We start from the raw sequence: 16,515 nt of genomic DNA, 5'->3' as shown, positions 1-16,515 counted from the left end.
TAAATGTGCTGGGTTGCTTAAAACTAGACAGAGACCAACTTTTTCAAGGGGCGTCAGTGTGTTTCTGGTCCGAGCCAGGGTTCAATCAAACAACAGCATTTTCAGAAGACATGTGTAAACAGGACTAAATATACAAAGGAATCTGTGAGTCAGCATGGTCTTAAATTCTTGCTAGAATAAAATGATTGAGGGAAAACAGATGCACTTTAAGCCTAGTTAATGTGCAGTTTTACAGCTTTATGTAAGTGTTCACTACACAAGAGATACTCACACACACTACAATTTACTGCTGAGGAGTTTTTAGATATTGCTGGTCTGTTTCTATACAAATCTACTGCTGGTTTTCCCTATTAGATAAGGTCAAATTACACATCATGCCTCCCCTCTCTAAATTGCCGCTGCTGTAAAGTGTACAGATCAAAGGTACCTGCTTGAGGTAAAGATAATCTTGCGGCTTTAACAGATGAAACTCCTCTTGCTCGTCTTTGGACGTGCCCATCAACAGATAGTAGAACACGTGGTAGTTCCTGTAGGTCACACAGCACCGATACAGTCAATCAGGAGTCAGGCTGGTTTCATTCAGCTCTGTTTTGTAGCAAACATTTCACTGCACATAGTGCTGTAAATATGGTTACGTTTCATTGAGTTGTCAGCTTATATTAGAGATCTGGGTTCAGGTACAAACAGGTGAGACTGTGAGCAAAGTTTGCATGAGTGACATTATAATTTCCATGCCAAGATTTACATATAAAATGTGAGTGTTTCTGTGAGGACTTTAAATGTCTTCACTATACCTCTCATTCTTATCTCTGGAGACCAGACGGGACTTTTCTAGCAGAAACTTCTCAATAACTGCCCTGCAAGAAACACATGAGAGTCAAAAAAATGTGTGAAACTTTGGCATGGTTGAAAAAATATAACAAACATATCAAATAAGATAATCTGTGATGCCTTGAAGAATCACTAAATGTCTGCAGAAGGCTGGTGAGAAAAACAGAACATGATGTCTTACCCTCGGATAACACCACTCTCCAGATAGTTGAGCTGGATGAACTTTCCAAAGCGGCTGGAGTTGTTATTCTCTGAAGTCCTGGCGTTGCCAAAGGCCTGTTTGAAACGAAGGGAACATACGTTTTCATTAAGTAAACAGACAAATTTGTGGGCATGTTTCTTACAGACACTGGCATCCAGACCTAAACACTTTAAATGTTTCTAGAGCAGCCACCAAATAAATCCCTTTGGTTTGGGGATGGCAGGGAACTGTTTTCGTTAGCAACCGTTATATAACATTGACGTTGGTCTAACTCTAAACTAGGGCTACACCTAAAGGTTGTCTTCATTTGCAATTCATTTTTTCTTGACTTTTGTAACTGTTTCACCTCAAAATAACACCTTCAATTCATTCATTCACTGGAATGGTACAGTGTTCTGTAATAGAGCGAATGGTGTCTCGGTCTCAGTAATTTCTGTGAGAGGGTCGGATCACAGCGTTACATACATGTTCACTTCAAGATACAAGTTTTCAACACATAATGTTGTTATTTAACGTGATGAGTTTGGTTTGTTGTTAGTACCTACAACAGGTCTGACATGTCTGTCAAACCTGCGATTTCTGAACAGAGTGGCATTTCCTTCACATTTCAATTTCTTAAAAAGTATTTCCCCCCGGCAGGTTTGATGAAGCTGAAAAACTTTTACTTTATTAGTCTACAACCACAAAAATATTATCTTTGCAATTGATTTCTCTCAACTGATTAATTCACTTATCAAGTAAAATGACCAAAATCAGCTGGTTCCTGCAACTCAAATGTAAGGATTTTCAGCCTTTTTTTCTGTTTCATATCATTATAAATCCAATACCTTTGTTTTCATCTGTGGTTCTGACAAAGTAATAAGTGTTTTTTAGAGACACTTTGAGGTCTGGAAAACTTGATAAGCATTTGTAATTATCTGCTAGACAAAACAAGTAATTGTAAGTACTAAATTGCTAACATAATTGATAGCAGTATATTATCATTGGTTGCCACATAAGAGGTAACATAATGAGTGATCTAATAGTTGCCTGGATTGTTACTCTGTGACTGGAAACAGTAACTAAGGCTCACAATCAATAACACACACAAGACTCCGCCCAGGCAAAGTCACTGGGAAAATGACGCTCAGTAGCTGCAGCTGACTCTGGATCAGCTTCTACTTCCTTTAATACAGGAAGAGAGAAATCCAAACAGAGCCCACGTAAGCATCTAAAGTTCTCCGTCATTCCAGTTTGAGCTATGCTGAGAGCGTGTCTCAACAGGCCACAGTCATGCAGACGGGGAGCTAGACCTGCACACTGTACTGAGTGCATGCTGACAGGTAAAGGAATGTTCCTCCCCAGTGCACCTCTGTACATACATACAAGAATCTTTTCAAACATGCATGGCTGTCATTATAAACGAGATCAATCAAACGTATATAAAGAGCTTAAATGATGCATGGAAAGAAGGAAAGGCATATGGAGAGAAGAGGGAAGGTGGTATGTGAAAGAGGGAGAGAAACAGGTGTTTGCAAATGCCACAGTTTAGGGTCTGGATCCCTAAAAGATGCCATCATTAGGAGGGCTTCCAACAGAGACAAAGGATGCATTCATTAAAACCCGGCCTGGTAGTAAAGTCAACAAAATTCCAGGTTTATCAGCAGGAATTTGTCCTCACAATAAACAACCAACATACTATGACTAGTGGTAAAACTGGATAAGTATGATACTGATTTTAATTAAGAGAATGAGCTGTGACATCTCACTGTCAGATGACAGACACCCAGTGCTCAATGTATTTTTTTTTCCAACAGATTGACTGATTTATTAAGCAAGAGTGCAGAACATTTTCTGGTTCTCAGATTTGAGGATTTGCTTCTTTTCTCTATTTCACATTATCATAAATTAAACATTTCAAGGTTTAGGGTCTGTGGTCGGACAAAATTTGTAAAGTGAGGATGTCAACTTGTAATCTTTGTAATTCCTTGTTTGATTTGTCTTGTTGGTTGTTTTTAAAGATCTTTTCCACTGAAGAGGCAGACAGGAAATACTAATAATACTCCGGATCTTGCAGTGGCTCTTTTTCATTCATCTAGTTTGAACTTTGCCAAACTTGTTTTGCATTTGACGCTTCAGCAAGGCCAACTAATGATCCATCACCACTATTTGCAAATGATTACGCAAATAAATTATGTTTTAACAGGGTAGCCTTCGGCTCAAAAAAGTCTTCGTGCTGACTAATATTGATATTGCCTTTGTCCCTAAAAAAACACATCAGTTGATGGTACTTAAAAAACAACAGTTAAAGGAGGGTCTGAACATATCATTTAATCTCAACAACTATTTCAAACAAAGCAAAATGGACTGTGGGATACTAAAGGTGGCAAAAGATATGAACCAATTGTGTCCTAAAAATTCAAACCCATGAAGGGGACTCGAGTGAGCTGGACTGAATTGCAGACCTACGAGAATTCATTATTCCTAACTTGACAGGCAGCTAAAGAAGTGGAAGTAGAAGAAAGAGAGACAGAGTGTATTTCTGAGAACAGGTTTTAAGAAGAGAAGGAAAAAGAGAAAGAAAAGGGGTGATTTATACTTTGCAGAGTGGGTTTGCCAGCAGACCTGGCTCAGCCTGTTCTGACACGTTCCTGCTTCTCTGCTCTCTCTCTGGAGTTCCCTCAAAGACAACGCCCTGCACATTCCCTGTGGAGCTCAGCTCTCAGCTTCCTGATCACCTCATGTTATAACCATTCAGTCAGTCAGGTAACCACTGTGAAAACGAGGTGCCATACCCTGCATACCTTTTCCTGATTTTAAAATTAACTAATGAACAACACACTTATGTATCTTCACTTCTTACACCATCTTAAAAAGTGGCCAAGGATATATGATTCAGCGGCTGTTATCTTGCACAAGTGAGATTAGAATCACATGCAGTTTCTGTCACACTGATGTGAAGCAGGATGACATTGAATTTCAGTTACAAAGAAAGAGAAGAAAAGTCTCGACTTTTTGAATCCAATAAATAAATTAATTAATAAAAAAAGGAACATGTATTTTATAGTGTGACTCATAAAGGAAATCCCAAGATGGCAAAACAGCCAAACTACGGATGCATAAAAACCCAGAACAGGAAGTTCACAGCTCAACTAATTCTCATTACTGCATTGGGAATCCTGTCATTAGATCTTGGCTTGGCCTGTGCTGATATTCACATTTGGCGTGAATATTTGTCATTGCCTGACCCAAGTTTACACCAACTGTTGTGGTATGACCTCTGTCTTCAGTGAGCTTCTCTCTACTTAAAAAACAAACAAACAAAAAAAAACCAAATCACCAAAAGTCCCTTTCTCTGCCTGCTTGAACTCCTATGTCGGCAACAGCACAAAGCAACTAAATGCCAGTAGGATCAGTTTACAGGAAAACTACTTCAACTGTCCCTTTTTTGAAGGAGGAACTAGTTGGACTTGTTCAAAGAGGAAGAATCCATATTTAGACACCCTCTAATGAAAGCCTGGCCCCTTGGGATTGTGTTTGTGTGAGTGGGGGTGTGATCGGTAACAATGTGGGCCAGGATCCTTTGTGTGAAAGGTTAGTTGGACGGTGATGGATTGATAAACATGCACTTGTGAACTGATCTGAAGTATCCACTATCTACTGTTTCTACAGAAAAATCCACACACCGGTAGCCTAGAGCAGATTCGAATGGTGCCAGCAGCACTTCAGAAAATGACAACATGAATAATGATAAACAATAGTGAGCTGAAACCAACCACGAACTGCTTCCAACTTGCTGATTTGTTCTCAAGCGTTGAGCGCTGAAAACAGGCTCGTCGAAAAAACAATAAATGTTTTACAGGGAAAAACACTTTGTGAAGACCCAAGGAGGCGGGTAATTTCCCGAACATTTGCCCTAGTTTCTTGCCAGTTATCATTCAAACATGGTGTGTAAGCTGACAAACAACTGAAACAGAAAGCAGATGTCACAGGCAAATGCGGTCAAATGTGTTGTTGTGTAACTCATTGACATGGTTATTATAGAACGACGCTGGTGTGAAGGCCACCAAATAAACCTTTTAACCAAGATGAGTGAGAGTGAAACTGTTGATAGCTGATAAAACAAAGAGGGAATTCCCAGTTCACGCACACCATTTTCATCATTGTCGTTTCTTATTTGATGAGAGAGGAATATTCCAAAACAAACTGACATTCAGAGATCGTACTAAGGATCAAAATCAACACAGAACAGATGTTCCGCCTTCTTATTCAAACTAGTATAGGTTCTGTTTCCCTTTTCTGTTTTCTCTTATAAATAAATTATGACAGATGGTTTGCATCATGCAGATGTTTTGTGGTTTTTGTTGATTACACTGATGTTTTTATTGCAGGAAGTGCGAAACACAAGAGGCTCTCATACAAACTCTCTGTTTGAAGGGAGTGTTTCTTTTTTTTGAACGGGAATGACTAACATGTCTTACAAAGAGGATATGAGACTGAAGCGGGCACTACGTATTATGTAACTATAGCTTCATTTAGACTCACAATCATCCATGTTAGTCTGGTGATTAGCAAAGTCCTGCCAACGTGATCTATGAAGTCAGGATGACAGGGTCTAATTTCATGACTCATCGCTCTTTGCAAACTGCAGAAAGGGCAGATGATCAGCTCGTGAAGTCACTGGATTTATCAACTAAACTGAAAACATAAGCAACATTTGGGGGTGCTTAAACCATGCATGCTCGTAGTCTCTGGTGGGATGAACGATTTGAGATGGAATGAAAGATTTGAGGGAGTTACAGCTGGAAATGTGTTTTCACACACACAAAAAAAACCCTAAAAAGGCCAGGCCGCTGTGTGTCAAATTCATACCATGCTTTATGTCATTGGTTTTTGATGAGCTGTTTTTTTTTTCTATGGAAGAAAATAGTTAAATAGAGCCCAGGGTGGCAATTACAAAAAAAAAAAAGTTATTCACAAAAAAAGTTAAATTGTAAATACTTACATTTGAGAAGAACCAGGGAAGGTTTTCATGATGAAGTGACATTTTTGACATGAAGTGACATGAAGTGAGTTATATTTCTGTAAATTAATTATCTTTCGGTTTTGGACTATTGGTTGAAAAAAAACAAGACATTAAGATGCTGTGTTGGGCTCTGCGAAACCATGACTATAGTACATGATTAATTGCCCTCCCAAAAAATATACTTAAATCAACCATATTCTGGACACAACTACTGTACTTTGCACTACATTACTGTTATTTGCTCACTTTAGTTACTAGATGCTTTCTCTATACTAGATTCAGATTATTCAGAGTTTATAGGCTATTACTTGTGACACTCAAGACCACAGACCAACAAAAGAAAAGGAAAAAAAAGGGACAGCTTGACCTTTCTAAGGAGTAAAAATATTCAGTGCGATAAAAAAAAGGCTGGACCTTTACTGCGAAAAATGATGGCAGCATTACAAAAAATGCATCTGCCATTGCGCAACCCGAAACAGAAAATGGCATTGGTATCTCTAGTGGCTATTCCCAGATAATGGTGGAAAAACCAGAACTGAAAGAAAAAGAACCCTGCTGACTGTGGAGGCAAAGAAGTCGCAGAGGGACACTGATTGAACCTTGTACCAGTGTTGTGTCAAAGGTTTCAACTGGTAGGTGTTTCCCCCCCATCACTGGGACTTGAGACGGTTCAAACTGGCATTCTTTCTACTTCGTCAGTCAGCAAATAAACCTGTCTTTTTATCAATCGAGCCAAGCATATTATTCAGCCTTTTCATAAAACTGAGATCAGGGTTTCTCGGTCAAATTGGGATTGTAACGGTTGTTTATTGCTTTGGACAGAAGCAAGGCCATTAGCTATAGTCACGTTGATAACGCTGTGTTTTCAACAGCCATGCCAAAAGCAATACCACAGGGGAAGGCTGGTAGGGGGAAAAGCTGAAAGTTGTCTATTTCCATTTTGTGGTAAATCTCAAGAGGGAGAACCTCAAACAAGAAAATGCTTGAAAGTTTGGACCCCTTTTTTTTTTCATTTTGAGAGAATGATGATTGTTTAGATCTGAGACCTGATAAAGATGCTGGGACACAGTCTACAGTCTTTTAAGTCTTACTGTGTCTTCACACAGAAAAAAGAATACTGCTAAAACAGGCGTTGGTGTCAGTGGGTTTCACACATACATTTCACACACGCCAGCTTCATGTCACAGTGACCTACCTCTAGCACCGGTCCAGCCCCGAGGACGGTCCGTTTCAGCCCACTAGAGTATGTCTTCTGACTGAGTGCAGTCAGGCAGTGGATGAGATAACTGCTGCTCTCAGTCTTCCCTGAGCCACTCTCACCAGATATCACAATACACTGGTTCACCTGTCGGTTCAGCATGGCACGAAAGGCCACGTCTGCTATGGCAAATATATGTGGGCTCAGCTTGCCAAGTGGCTGGTTCTCGTACATCTTGACATACTTGGGATTGTACAGAGGTAGGAACTTATTAGGGTTGATGGCGATGAGGATGTTGCTGGCGTAGGTGTAGATTTTGAGCTTGTAGAAGCGCTGGCGTAAAGCCTCCAGGATACTCTCCTCAGTTACGGTCGAGAGGTCACAGAGGTCGTCCTCTTTGCCGCTTCCTGCTTGGTTACCTCCACTGTTGGCTGGCTTCTGCTGCAGGATGAAGTAGTACCCTTGGGTCTGACGGTGCCACCTCTGCGTCTCCGGTGGCCACAACAGGACGCGCTCTAAAATGCAATCCCCAGCCTCCAGCAACGTCTCCTCTCCGCCGCTCTTCCTGACCTCCAGTAGGTTGTACGTCTCTTTGGGATCCAGGCCCAGGCTGGTCACCGCATTGTGGACTACTGTCCTCGCCGTGTCCCTGAAGCTGACCTGCAGGGGACAGAAGGAAGCTGCTGTCCCCCGGGCCAGCCTGGGGTAGACCTGCACAACACGGGTCTCCTCATCGTATTCAGGGGCCTCGGCTCCATCTGTAGTGCTCATCCTGATGTAGGAATACACAGGCAGCTTTCAGCATAACTCACTGCCCCAACTCTCTGCCCAGCATCCACTGTGGAAACACATATATGTGAGTTTAATATGAAAAATATACAGTAGGAATCCAGGTAAAAATAAATATACATTTTAAACATACTCTTTCCAGTAAAATGCATTCTTTCTTGTATTTAAAAAGTACATGCAATCATTTCAACTCCTGGCGTCAACATGTAAAATCCCTACTTTTAACTTAATCGACATTTCCTTTTGTCCTTATCAAAATAAAAAAAAAATAAAAAAAATCCACACATACATCCGCCCAGGTGACAAGTGACAGTTTTAAGTAACAAACACGATTGAAAATGTCACAACACGTCTCACCTTTCGAGAACCACTCATTTCATCTTTAAAAAGAAAGCCGAAACACCCCGAAAAGCGAGGAGGAGGACAAGGAGATCCCACCGCGTCCAGTCAGCGTTGACGAGCTCCAGCCGCACAGCTTGAGGGAAAAAAAAAAACAAAAAAAAAACCCCAAAACAAAACCAGACGTTTCTTCACCTGAGCTGCTCAGAAAAGGTGAGCAAACAAACAAACTGCTAACTGACAGTTTTAAATGAGTAAAAAAAAAGATTTCTCGGCAGTTCGGCGGTGTTAGTTCTCGTTTAAATCACAGTTTCTCACGGAAATGGGGATTAACGTCTCCTCGTCGCCGTGGTTGAGAAATTGTAAGGGTTAGGCTATCGTTACTTCCTAGATTCCAACACACACACCCCGACACACACACACACACACACACACACACACACACACACACACACACACTGTCACCCACTCAACCGTCGACGAGGTGGAAGTAAATGGATGGTTTTCCTTCCACTGACCTGAACGGTTTCAGCCTTTAACCCACAGGAAACACAATCGCTGGTGAAAAAACCCACAGCGCAGGAGTTCAGAGCCGAGAGAGAGGAGCTGACACTTTCACATGGACTTATTGGACGGAGCAGTTTAATTGACCTCATGTGTTCCTGCGGCCGAGCCGCGGAGCTTCAGCACCACCTAGTGGACAGCTCGGCGCATTACAAGCCAGTTTACGCCACAGTCAGTGAGAACTCATCTACAAAACAATTAAAGCGCATAATTAACTCTCTTGCAACTGCTAAAAAAAATGGTGGGTAAAAAATGTACTCAGATCACATTTATGTTCCATGTCAAAAAGTGTCATGGAAAACTTTCACTTGTTTTTTTCTTTTCATCAGTCGTGATTACAACAACCAAATATTCAAATTTTCATTCAATTCAACCCTTTAAATACTAATTTCTTTACATGATGCCACTTTTTTGTTATAAATGGAAAAAAAAGTTATTTTCCAAATACTTAATACTGAATATTTTCATGGCAGTTTCTGACGTTTTGTTGGACTTGTCCTTTATCAGTTGCATGAGGGTTAAGTTTTATTATGAGCCAAACAAAACCCCCTATACGACACAAGGGTAATAGTACTTGAGCAAATACAGTGATACAAAGTACAGTCACACAAGTACTATTCTTAAGTACAGTTTTGAGGTATTTCCATTCTCTGGTGCTTTGTACTTCTTCTCCACCACATTTCAAAAGAAAAAAAAAACCTTTCACTCCACTACATTTATTTGATCACTTAAGTCACCAGTGACTTTGCAGATTACATATGTAATGAATAGATGTGTTATGATAAAACAAACACATATCTCTGTTTTGATTTATTCTACTAAATCTCCTAAGTTTTTATTCTTTGTGTACTCCAGGGAATATCAAACTGTTGGGTTATATTGATAAAATAAATATTTTTGATCGTAACATATTTATTTATTATTTACAGAATCTGCAAAGTTACCAGTAACTAAAGTTATCGAATAAATGTAACGGGGTAAAAAGTAAAACATTTACCTTTTGAAATGTGGTGTAGTAGAAGTACAAAGTAACAGAGAATGGAAATGCCTCAAAAGTACAGTACTTTGGTGCAATTTTAAGATACTTGTACCGTACTTCATTATGTGAATGTTTCTACTACTTCTTCTCCACTAAAATTCAGAAAAATATTGGTCTTTGTGTCAACTATATACGTCAACTATTTACATTGATGTTAAACACATTATAGCATCATACAACACAGGAAGATGTTCAAGTTCGAATTAATGGTTTTGAACCATTTTTGTCTCGTGACAAACAAGTAGTGCCTTTTTAAGGGGCCCAACTTGTAGTCAGACAATCATTGAACTGTATGAGGTTCAAATTAGCTCTGACACTAATATGCTGGTTACACACTGATGCATCTGTAACAACACACTGATGCATCTGTAACACAGATACACATAAAGTAAGAAATAATATTTTCATCACAAAACAATGCTTTTTAAATTTTTTTTTTTACACACAACGGTTTGTTCATTAAACTGATTGCTTGTGAGACAAAAGGCCTCTTATTTTTCCACATGTTTGCCTGAAGTGTTCCTCAGCTTGGTCCTAACACTTACTGACCAAATTCAGAGGAGAGAATATGGTCAGTAAATGTTATTAACAATAGGCAGAGCATTCTGTGGTTTCATGTGTACTGACCTGTCTGATGCTGAAGAAGAAGAACTGGTCAGCCCTCTTGAAGCTACAAATCCTTTTAACACTTTTAATTAACATTTTGGCCTCAGACCGTCTTGTGAAAGCAGCAACAGCACATTCAGGGATTGTTTGCTCTTGAATAACGATAAAGCATTTATTCACTTATAAAAGGCTATGTAAGATTATTTTAATGTTTTCTTTAACAATATGTGGAGCTTGTAGAGCTTTGTCCGGTGATGACAAATCACAACAAAGTTATGGAAATAATCCTGTTTGACTGTAATCAGCATTTCAGTGCTCAACAGGAACTGAAACTGTGCATGTGGCTGCTTATTGTGACCTTATCGTACTTGGTTATCATTTAGCCTTTTCTCACAAGATACAATATTTCGTATATTCAGGTGTGATGTCATGTGATGTTAATCAATGAAGATCTGCAGTGATGGTGTTGAGGCTGTGTCTCAGAAGTTTTCATGCAGTTGAGCGAGGAGATGTGCGCAGGTGCCGCATTACACAAACAAACTTCTCGTGGTTAAAAATTAAAGGTTTCATGGCGGCCAAATTTTACTCCATGCAGCAAACGCCACAGGGAGGATTTGCAGCCCCGGTCTCAACCTCTGTAGTCTGAATGTGGCTAATTATCAGCTTTATTATTTAACATGGTTTTAGTTATCCAGCGTTCGTTAAGTAGGCTTATACCGGACTAGGATTGGCTTCCAAAGTATGTGTGATGTCACACACAATGCTCGTAGGCCGGCCTCTTATAAAATTCAAACATTCAACTGAAGGAGCAACAAGAATTACAGGTTTAAAGAGACTTTAAAGAGGAAATGCAGCACAACATTTAAATGCAATTCAAAGTAACACAACAAGCAGTTGCATTTAAAAGACAAAAACCCAGAAACAAAGATGTGAGCACCAAGTGGAAACCCGAAATACTCAAGCTTAGGTAAAATTCACAACATAGCAGCAATATAAGCTGGTGAGAGCTGGAGAAATGGCTGCAGATATTTTGAGGTTTTTGTCACGAGTGCTAAAAAAGTGTTTTTTTAATCTTCTTGACGGCTCAGTTTTTGACATATTCACACAAGAGAAAAAAAAAACAGATGGAGAAAGTAGAACCTGTGCACTTTTGAGATGGACTCTGCACCTTCCCGTGAGAAAAGATAATGATGTCATCAGCACAGCCTGGTCTGAATTTAATGCCTCATCAGCACGGATTGAGTTCGGTGGCACAAATGCAGTGTAACAGTTGAAATGGTATTAAACTTCATACCGATTCAACAATATATTTTTTCTTTTTTTCTTTTTTTTTTTTTAGAGGGGGACTATATTAAGATTTTCACACATCTGCAGATTTTTAAAAACTGATGAGACCACGAGGAAAATGGCCCAGGGTGAAAAGTAATTGTTCATGCGGCACCCGGACAACTGGGGACATCCAAAATCAATAACATGTCTTAGGGTGCTCAGTTTTGCTTATGCTAATGCGGCGCCTGTCCATTCAGCTATATAATGGCCGCAGAGGCGTTGAGCTGGTGTATCCCAATTTGGTGAGGAGGCTCGCAGACACTCTGACAGCTTATTACGCTGTGAGGAATGAGGAGAGTAAAGTGTTACTCAGCACAAATCAGCTGCTGTTGATAACGGCTGCCTGCAGAGGCAGCCAGACTCCCCCACACAGGGAGACAAATTAGGACACACACCGGTACACACAGACACACACATCATTTCTTTGTGTCCAGAATTGCAAATTCATCACTCCTGTCTCCAAAATTACCTGCTGCTGAGTGCTTTGATAAACATGTTTTTTTTGGTCATTTTTACGACGAGTTCCTTATGATTACATTAAAGGAGGGTGTGACGATGTTCTCGTTGGCGCTGTTGGCGTCATATTAGGTGTCACTCTTGTTCCTGCTGGACTGAGCCAGTTCTGCAAAATCACACTGAATCCAGTTCAGTAGGCACAGGAGTACACAACTGGGAAAACGCCCACGTTACCACATCATCCCAAAAGTGACTGAGAGCCCAAGATTTAACAAGCTGCGGTTCTGTTTTCAACTCTGTGAGGCAAAGTGAGGCCAAAGTCGACACATTGATATGGCTTTTATTGACTGAAATCATCTTTGTCCCTGAAAATCGGCAGTTTTATATAACAATCTTTTCCATTTCAAATGTAGAGTCCTGTGTCCTCCATTGTTGCCCCTCGCTTCTTCCTCTTCATAAAACCCTCATAACTCAGGAGAGTTTGACTACTGTACAGGCTGTCTGGACATGCAAAGATTTAAAAGCATTCCTCTTTTTTTACAGTACAGGTGGTCTGTTTTTTTTGTTGTTTTTTTTTCCTCTCCCATGCATCCTTGTTCCCTCCCCTCTCCTCTCCGTTTAGGGACGGCCGGGAGCGCTCAGGTATGCAGGGGCTCATTCTTTCATGTCAGACACTGAACTTAGCCACTGTGAACAATTCCTGTTTGGTTCAATGCTCACTAATGAGCTAAGTTCTGCACCTTCAGAAAAGTCCTCCCAGAGTGACGTCCGCCGCAGGGGTTGTGAGGTGCGTGTGTCTCATTCTGCAAGACAGAATATCTTTACACAACACATAAAAACACACAGATTCTGAACGGATGTAATGGATTTAAGTGATGCAGCATTCGCACTCGGTCCTGCCAAAGTAACAGTGTTTCTGCTGCTGCTGCTCCTGCTGCTCTCTCGCTGTGACTTATTCAGATGAGAAGTCCAGGACCACTGCGGGCAAAGAAACCATCACATATACAAAAAAACACAGGAGATGTGTTAATAAAGACAAACTGTAGACATCTTATATGTTACATTGACGACTAATTTGAATGTAGACCATGTGGAGACATCGGATAAGTGGTTGGCCAAAGAGGTGAAGTGCATTTTTATTACTTTCAATGCAACAAAAGCTCCTTTCATGATCTGCATGTTAATTAAGTAAACCAAATCATATCAGTTTCCAAATCAAATGTGGAGGTCATTTACTTAAGTCAAAGTAAAATGACTCCCATACAAGTAAAAGTCCCCCATTCAAAATATCGTGCTGATGTTGGAGTTCACCCAAAATTGAAAATTCAGTCACTATCTTCAAAAGTCTGGAGAAGTTTTTGTCGTCCACAAAGCATTTTCTGGAGCTTCCCGGCAAAACAGCGTTAACAGCATTCTCCTAAACAACTGGAGAAGATGGGGACTCATTTTTAAATGAAAAAGTAAGATGGAAAAAAAAAAAAAAAACGTCTCCGGACAACTTGTTGATGATAATCCACGTCTCCAGAAGCCCAGAGATCCCGAACTGATTTGAAAAGACATCATTTACACCCTCGACTAGCAGCAGAGCTTCTGCCTCACTTCAGACAGGGTGCACTCTAACGCTTTACTGCAGATTTCCTGCTTTAGAAAAAGGGTGTAAATAACATTGTTTCAAATCGATTAGGGATCTCTGGGCTACCAGAGACTTGTGTTATGGAGCCATTTTAGGTTCTTTCTTTTTTTCATATTAAAACAAGTCCTCATCTTCTTCAGCTGTTAAGGAGAACGCTGCAACACTGTTTTTGCTGCAGAAGCTCCGGAAATGTTATGCGGACTTTGAACAACTCTTCATCAGCATGGGGGTGAGTAGAGAATCCTTTTTGGTGAATATTTCCTTTAAGTATATGATACCTCATATTTTCTCAAATTTTCTTGGATTTCTCTAAAATGCATTGGAGCAAAAAGCTGAATGTTAACCTCTGAAATGTGCTGGAGTAGATGTAGAAAGTGAAAGAAAATGGAAATACTTTGGTAAAGTACCTCTATTTTGCACTTAAGCACAGTATTTGATCTTGAATGGAAATACTAAAGAAGAAAACAGTGTCAGATCAAACTGGGCCCAGTCGCAGACCTTCAGCTCCGTGCAGCCCGTTGCATGAAAGTTGCATGTAAACTGTATGCAAACGACATGATCCTCTGGTGTTTTATGAACTTTTAAAAGCAGATATCGACTTTCTCAGTTCACACGGTGGGTACTTTCCTCCCTCTGCAGCTGCGAGGAGTGTCTACCTTCCTCATTTGTGCTCAGATAGTTTGTCTGAGCCTCAGGACACACGGGCTCAGTTTTCAGGATAAACTGCTAGTCCGCCCAAAGAGTGGTGTCATGACATCACCGCTCGCAGGAAAACAACTCGCTCTCACGTTCACGCCGCCTTGATCTGGAGAGCGTCATGCTGCACTCACAAGTCTGCAGGAATTGTGTTTCTCTTCAGTGTCCTGCAAATTTACTCCTCCTGCGATGGCAAAATGCGACTGCAAGCGTCATGTGATCGTGTCTGGATTATTCTCTCCTCCAAAGTGGATAAATGTCAGTAAACAACACTACAAGATAATAACATTTATCCAGGTATTGATTAGTGGATTCTGTAATTTTCCTCATCACTTCGTTGTTGTCATTACCCACTCGGGTAGACTTGGATTTCACACGCTCGCAGCGGCGCAAATCTTGTAAACACAACCTAAGAGTTGGATTAGTTTCAAGGGTATCGGTGTCTAAGTGAAGTTACCTGAGCTCCACAGCCATTATGTCATTTTTCACCCTGCTTCAGGAGAAGAAAAGGCAGCTGCAGCCTTTGTCATCCCACCGCCTCCTTGTTTTCCTGCGGAGAAGGAGTGCGATGATCCATCTTTGGGGTTATTAAACAAAAACCTCCCCTGTCACCTTTAAACACTTTATTCAACTTTTTCGAGGCTTGTTCGGCTCAGGTTAACGGTCCGCTTCTGGAAGGGGAGAAGCAGGCAAAGCATTTCAGAGACGGTGGAGTTTGTTTTTTTTTTTTTTATGAGAAAAAGTGGGTGTTATTGGAGGATAGAGAGAAAGACAGAGAAATGGGGGGAACAGGAGGAACGAGCAGCACTTTAAAATCAGTCGATACAAGCAATTCAGCAGCGCCATATTCAGCAAAACAATCCCAAATAAGAAAAAGATGCACTGCAGTAAAATTCCAACACGTTTTTTTTTCTTCTTTTTTTTCTTTTTTTTTTTTTATCCCTCCTCTTCAGTTGACCAAAGAGCTTAGACACCGCCCCTCATGCATCTAATCATAAAAGTGCTTGTAATGGCTGCAAACTCACCTGTTTGTAAGTAGGAAAGCGGGGTGACAAGACAGAGCGAGGCCTTCAGCGTTCTCCCTGCTGGTCCCTCTGGTGTCTGTTGCATGTTCTTAGCAAGACGGCACTGCTTTCTGCTGCTCAGGCTGTTCGGTGCGAGGTGTGGGTGAGCGAAGGGGGGGGAGCATGTGTGAAAAGAGAGAAGGCACAAAAAAAAAGGAAGGGAGGGGAGAGAAGAGGAGGATAAGGAGGGGAAGAGGATGATGGGACAGGTGTGGAATTTACACACCCTGCTGGTAGCGTGCACTATTGGCATATTTGCCTCGGCGTGATGAGTCACCCTTCCCGTGGTGGAAGAGAGAAGATGTGGAGGGAGACGTAAGCTCAAATATAAAAGAAGGAGCTGTCTGCAGGTTGGGACAAAGCAACAAAGCAAAGTGAGCAAAGGGGGAAAACCCCATGTTTACCCAGCCAATGCCCCTCCCAAATCATGTAGGAAAAACACATTATATTGATTATAATTACTGACAGATCGCCTCACAGATCCAGTGAAACAAACACAGGTAGCTTTATCTAGTTTTATGTCAAACTGGGAAACAATTTCCAGTGAAATAAGATGGCAAACATGGCACTTCAAATATTTTGTAAAGCATTAGATCTCTAAGTAATGGCCGATCGCAAGAACACACCAAACCATGGATAACTTTAGAGTTGGTATGTTGCAACTTTGTGTTTCTAACGGTTCAGTTTTCAACATTACATTGTGACAGTGTTGTGACATGTGCTCTGTTTAGGTTTAGGCACATCATGTTTTAGCTCACCCGGCT

The 16,515-nt window shown here is 40.7% G+C and overlaps 1 protein-coding gene across 3 annotated transcripts in view; it reads right to left on the bottom strand.

Annotated features, from left to right (window-relative positions):
• The window catches only part of myo9b (myosin IXb), a 25,577-nt gene extending 16,549 nt beyond the window's left edge, over positions 1 to 9,028 (bottom strand). The window contains exons 1-6 of one of the 3 annotated variants that reach the window (XM_037083126.1): positions 8,883 to 9,020; positions 8,383 to 8,500; positions 7,234 to 8,074; positions 1,013 to 1,107; positions 795 to 857; positions 428 to 527 (exon numbers count right to left, since the gene is read on the bottom strand). In XM_037083126.1, coding sequence (XP_036939021.1) covers positions 428 to 527; positions 795 to 857; positions 1,013 to 1,107; positions 7,234 to 8,007 — 1,032 coding nt within the window. In that variant the 5' untranslated portion in view covers positions 8,008 to 8,074; positions 8,383 to 8,500; positions 8,883 to 9,020. Of the gene's footprint in view, positions 1 to 427; positions 528 to 794; positions 858 to 1,012; positions 1,108 to 7,233; positions 8,075 to 8,382 lie in introns of all 3 variants that reach the window. The other 2 variants (XM_037083127.1, XM_037083130.1) reach the window with 2 other exon arrangements.
• Positions 9,029 to 16,515: the final 7,487 nt, after the last annotated feature.

The sequence above is a fragment of the Acanthopagrus latus genome, chromosome 21, assembly GCF_904848185.1.
Source record: "Acanthopagrus latus isolate v.2019 chromosome 21, fAcaLat1.1, whole genome shotgun sequence".
Lineage (NCBI taxonomy): Eukaryota > Metazoa > Chordata > Actinopteri > Spariformes > Sparidae > Acanthopagrus > Acanthopagrus latus.
This window is presented reverse-complemented; position numbering and strand designations above follow the sequence as displayed.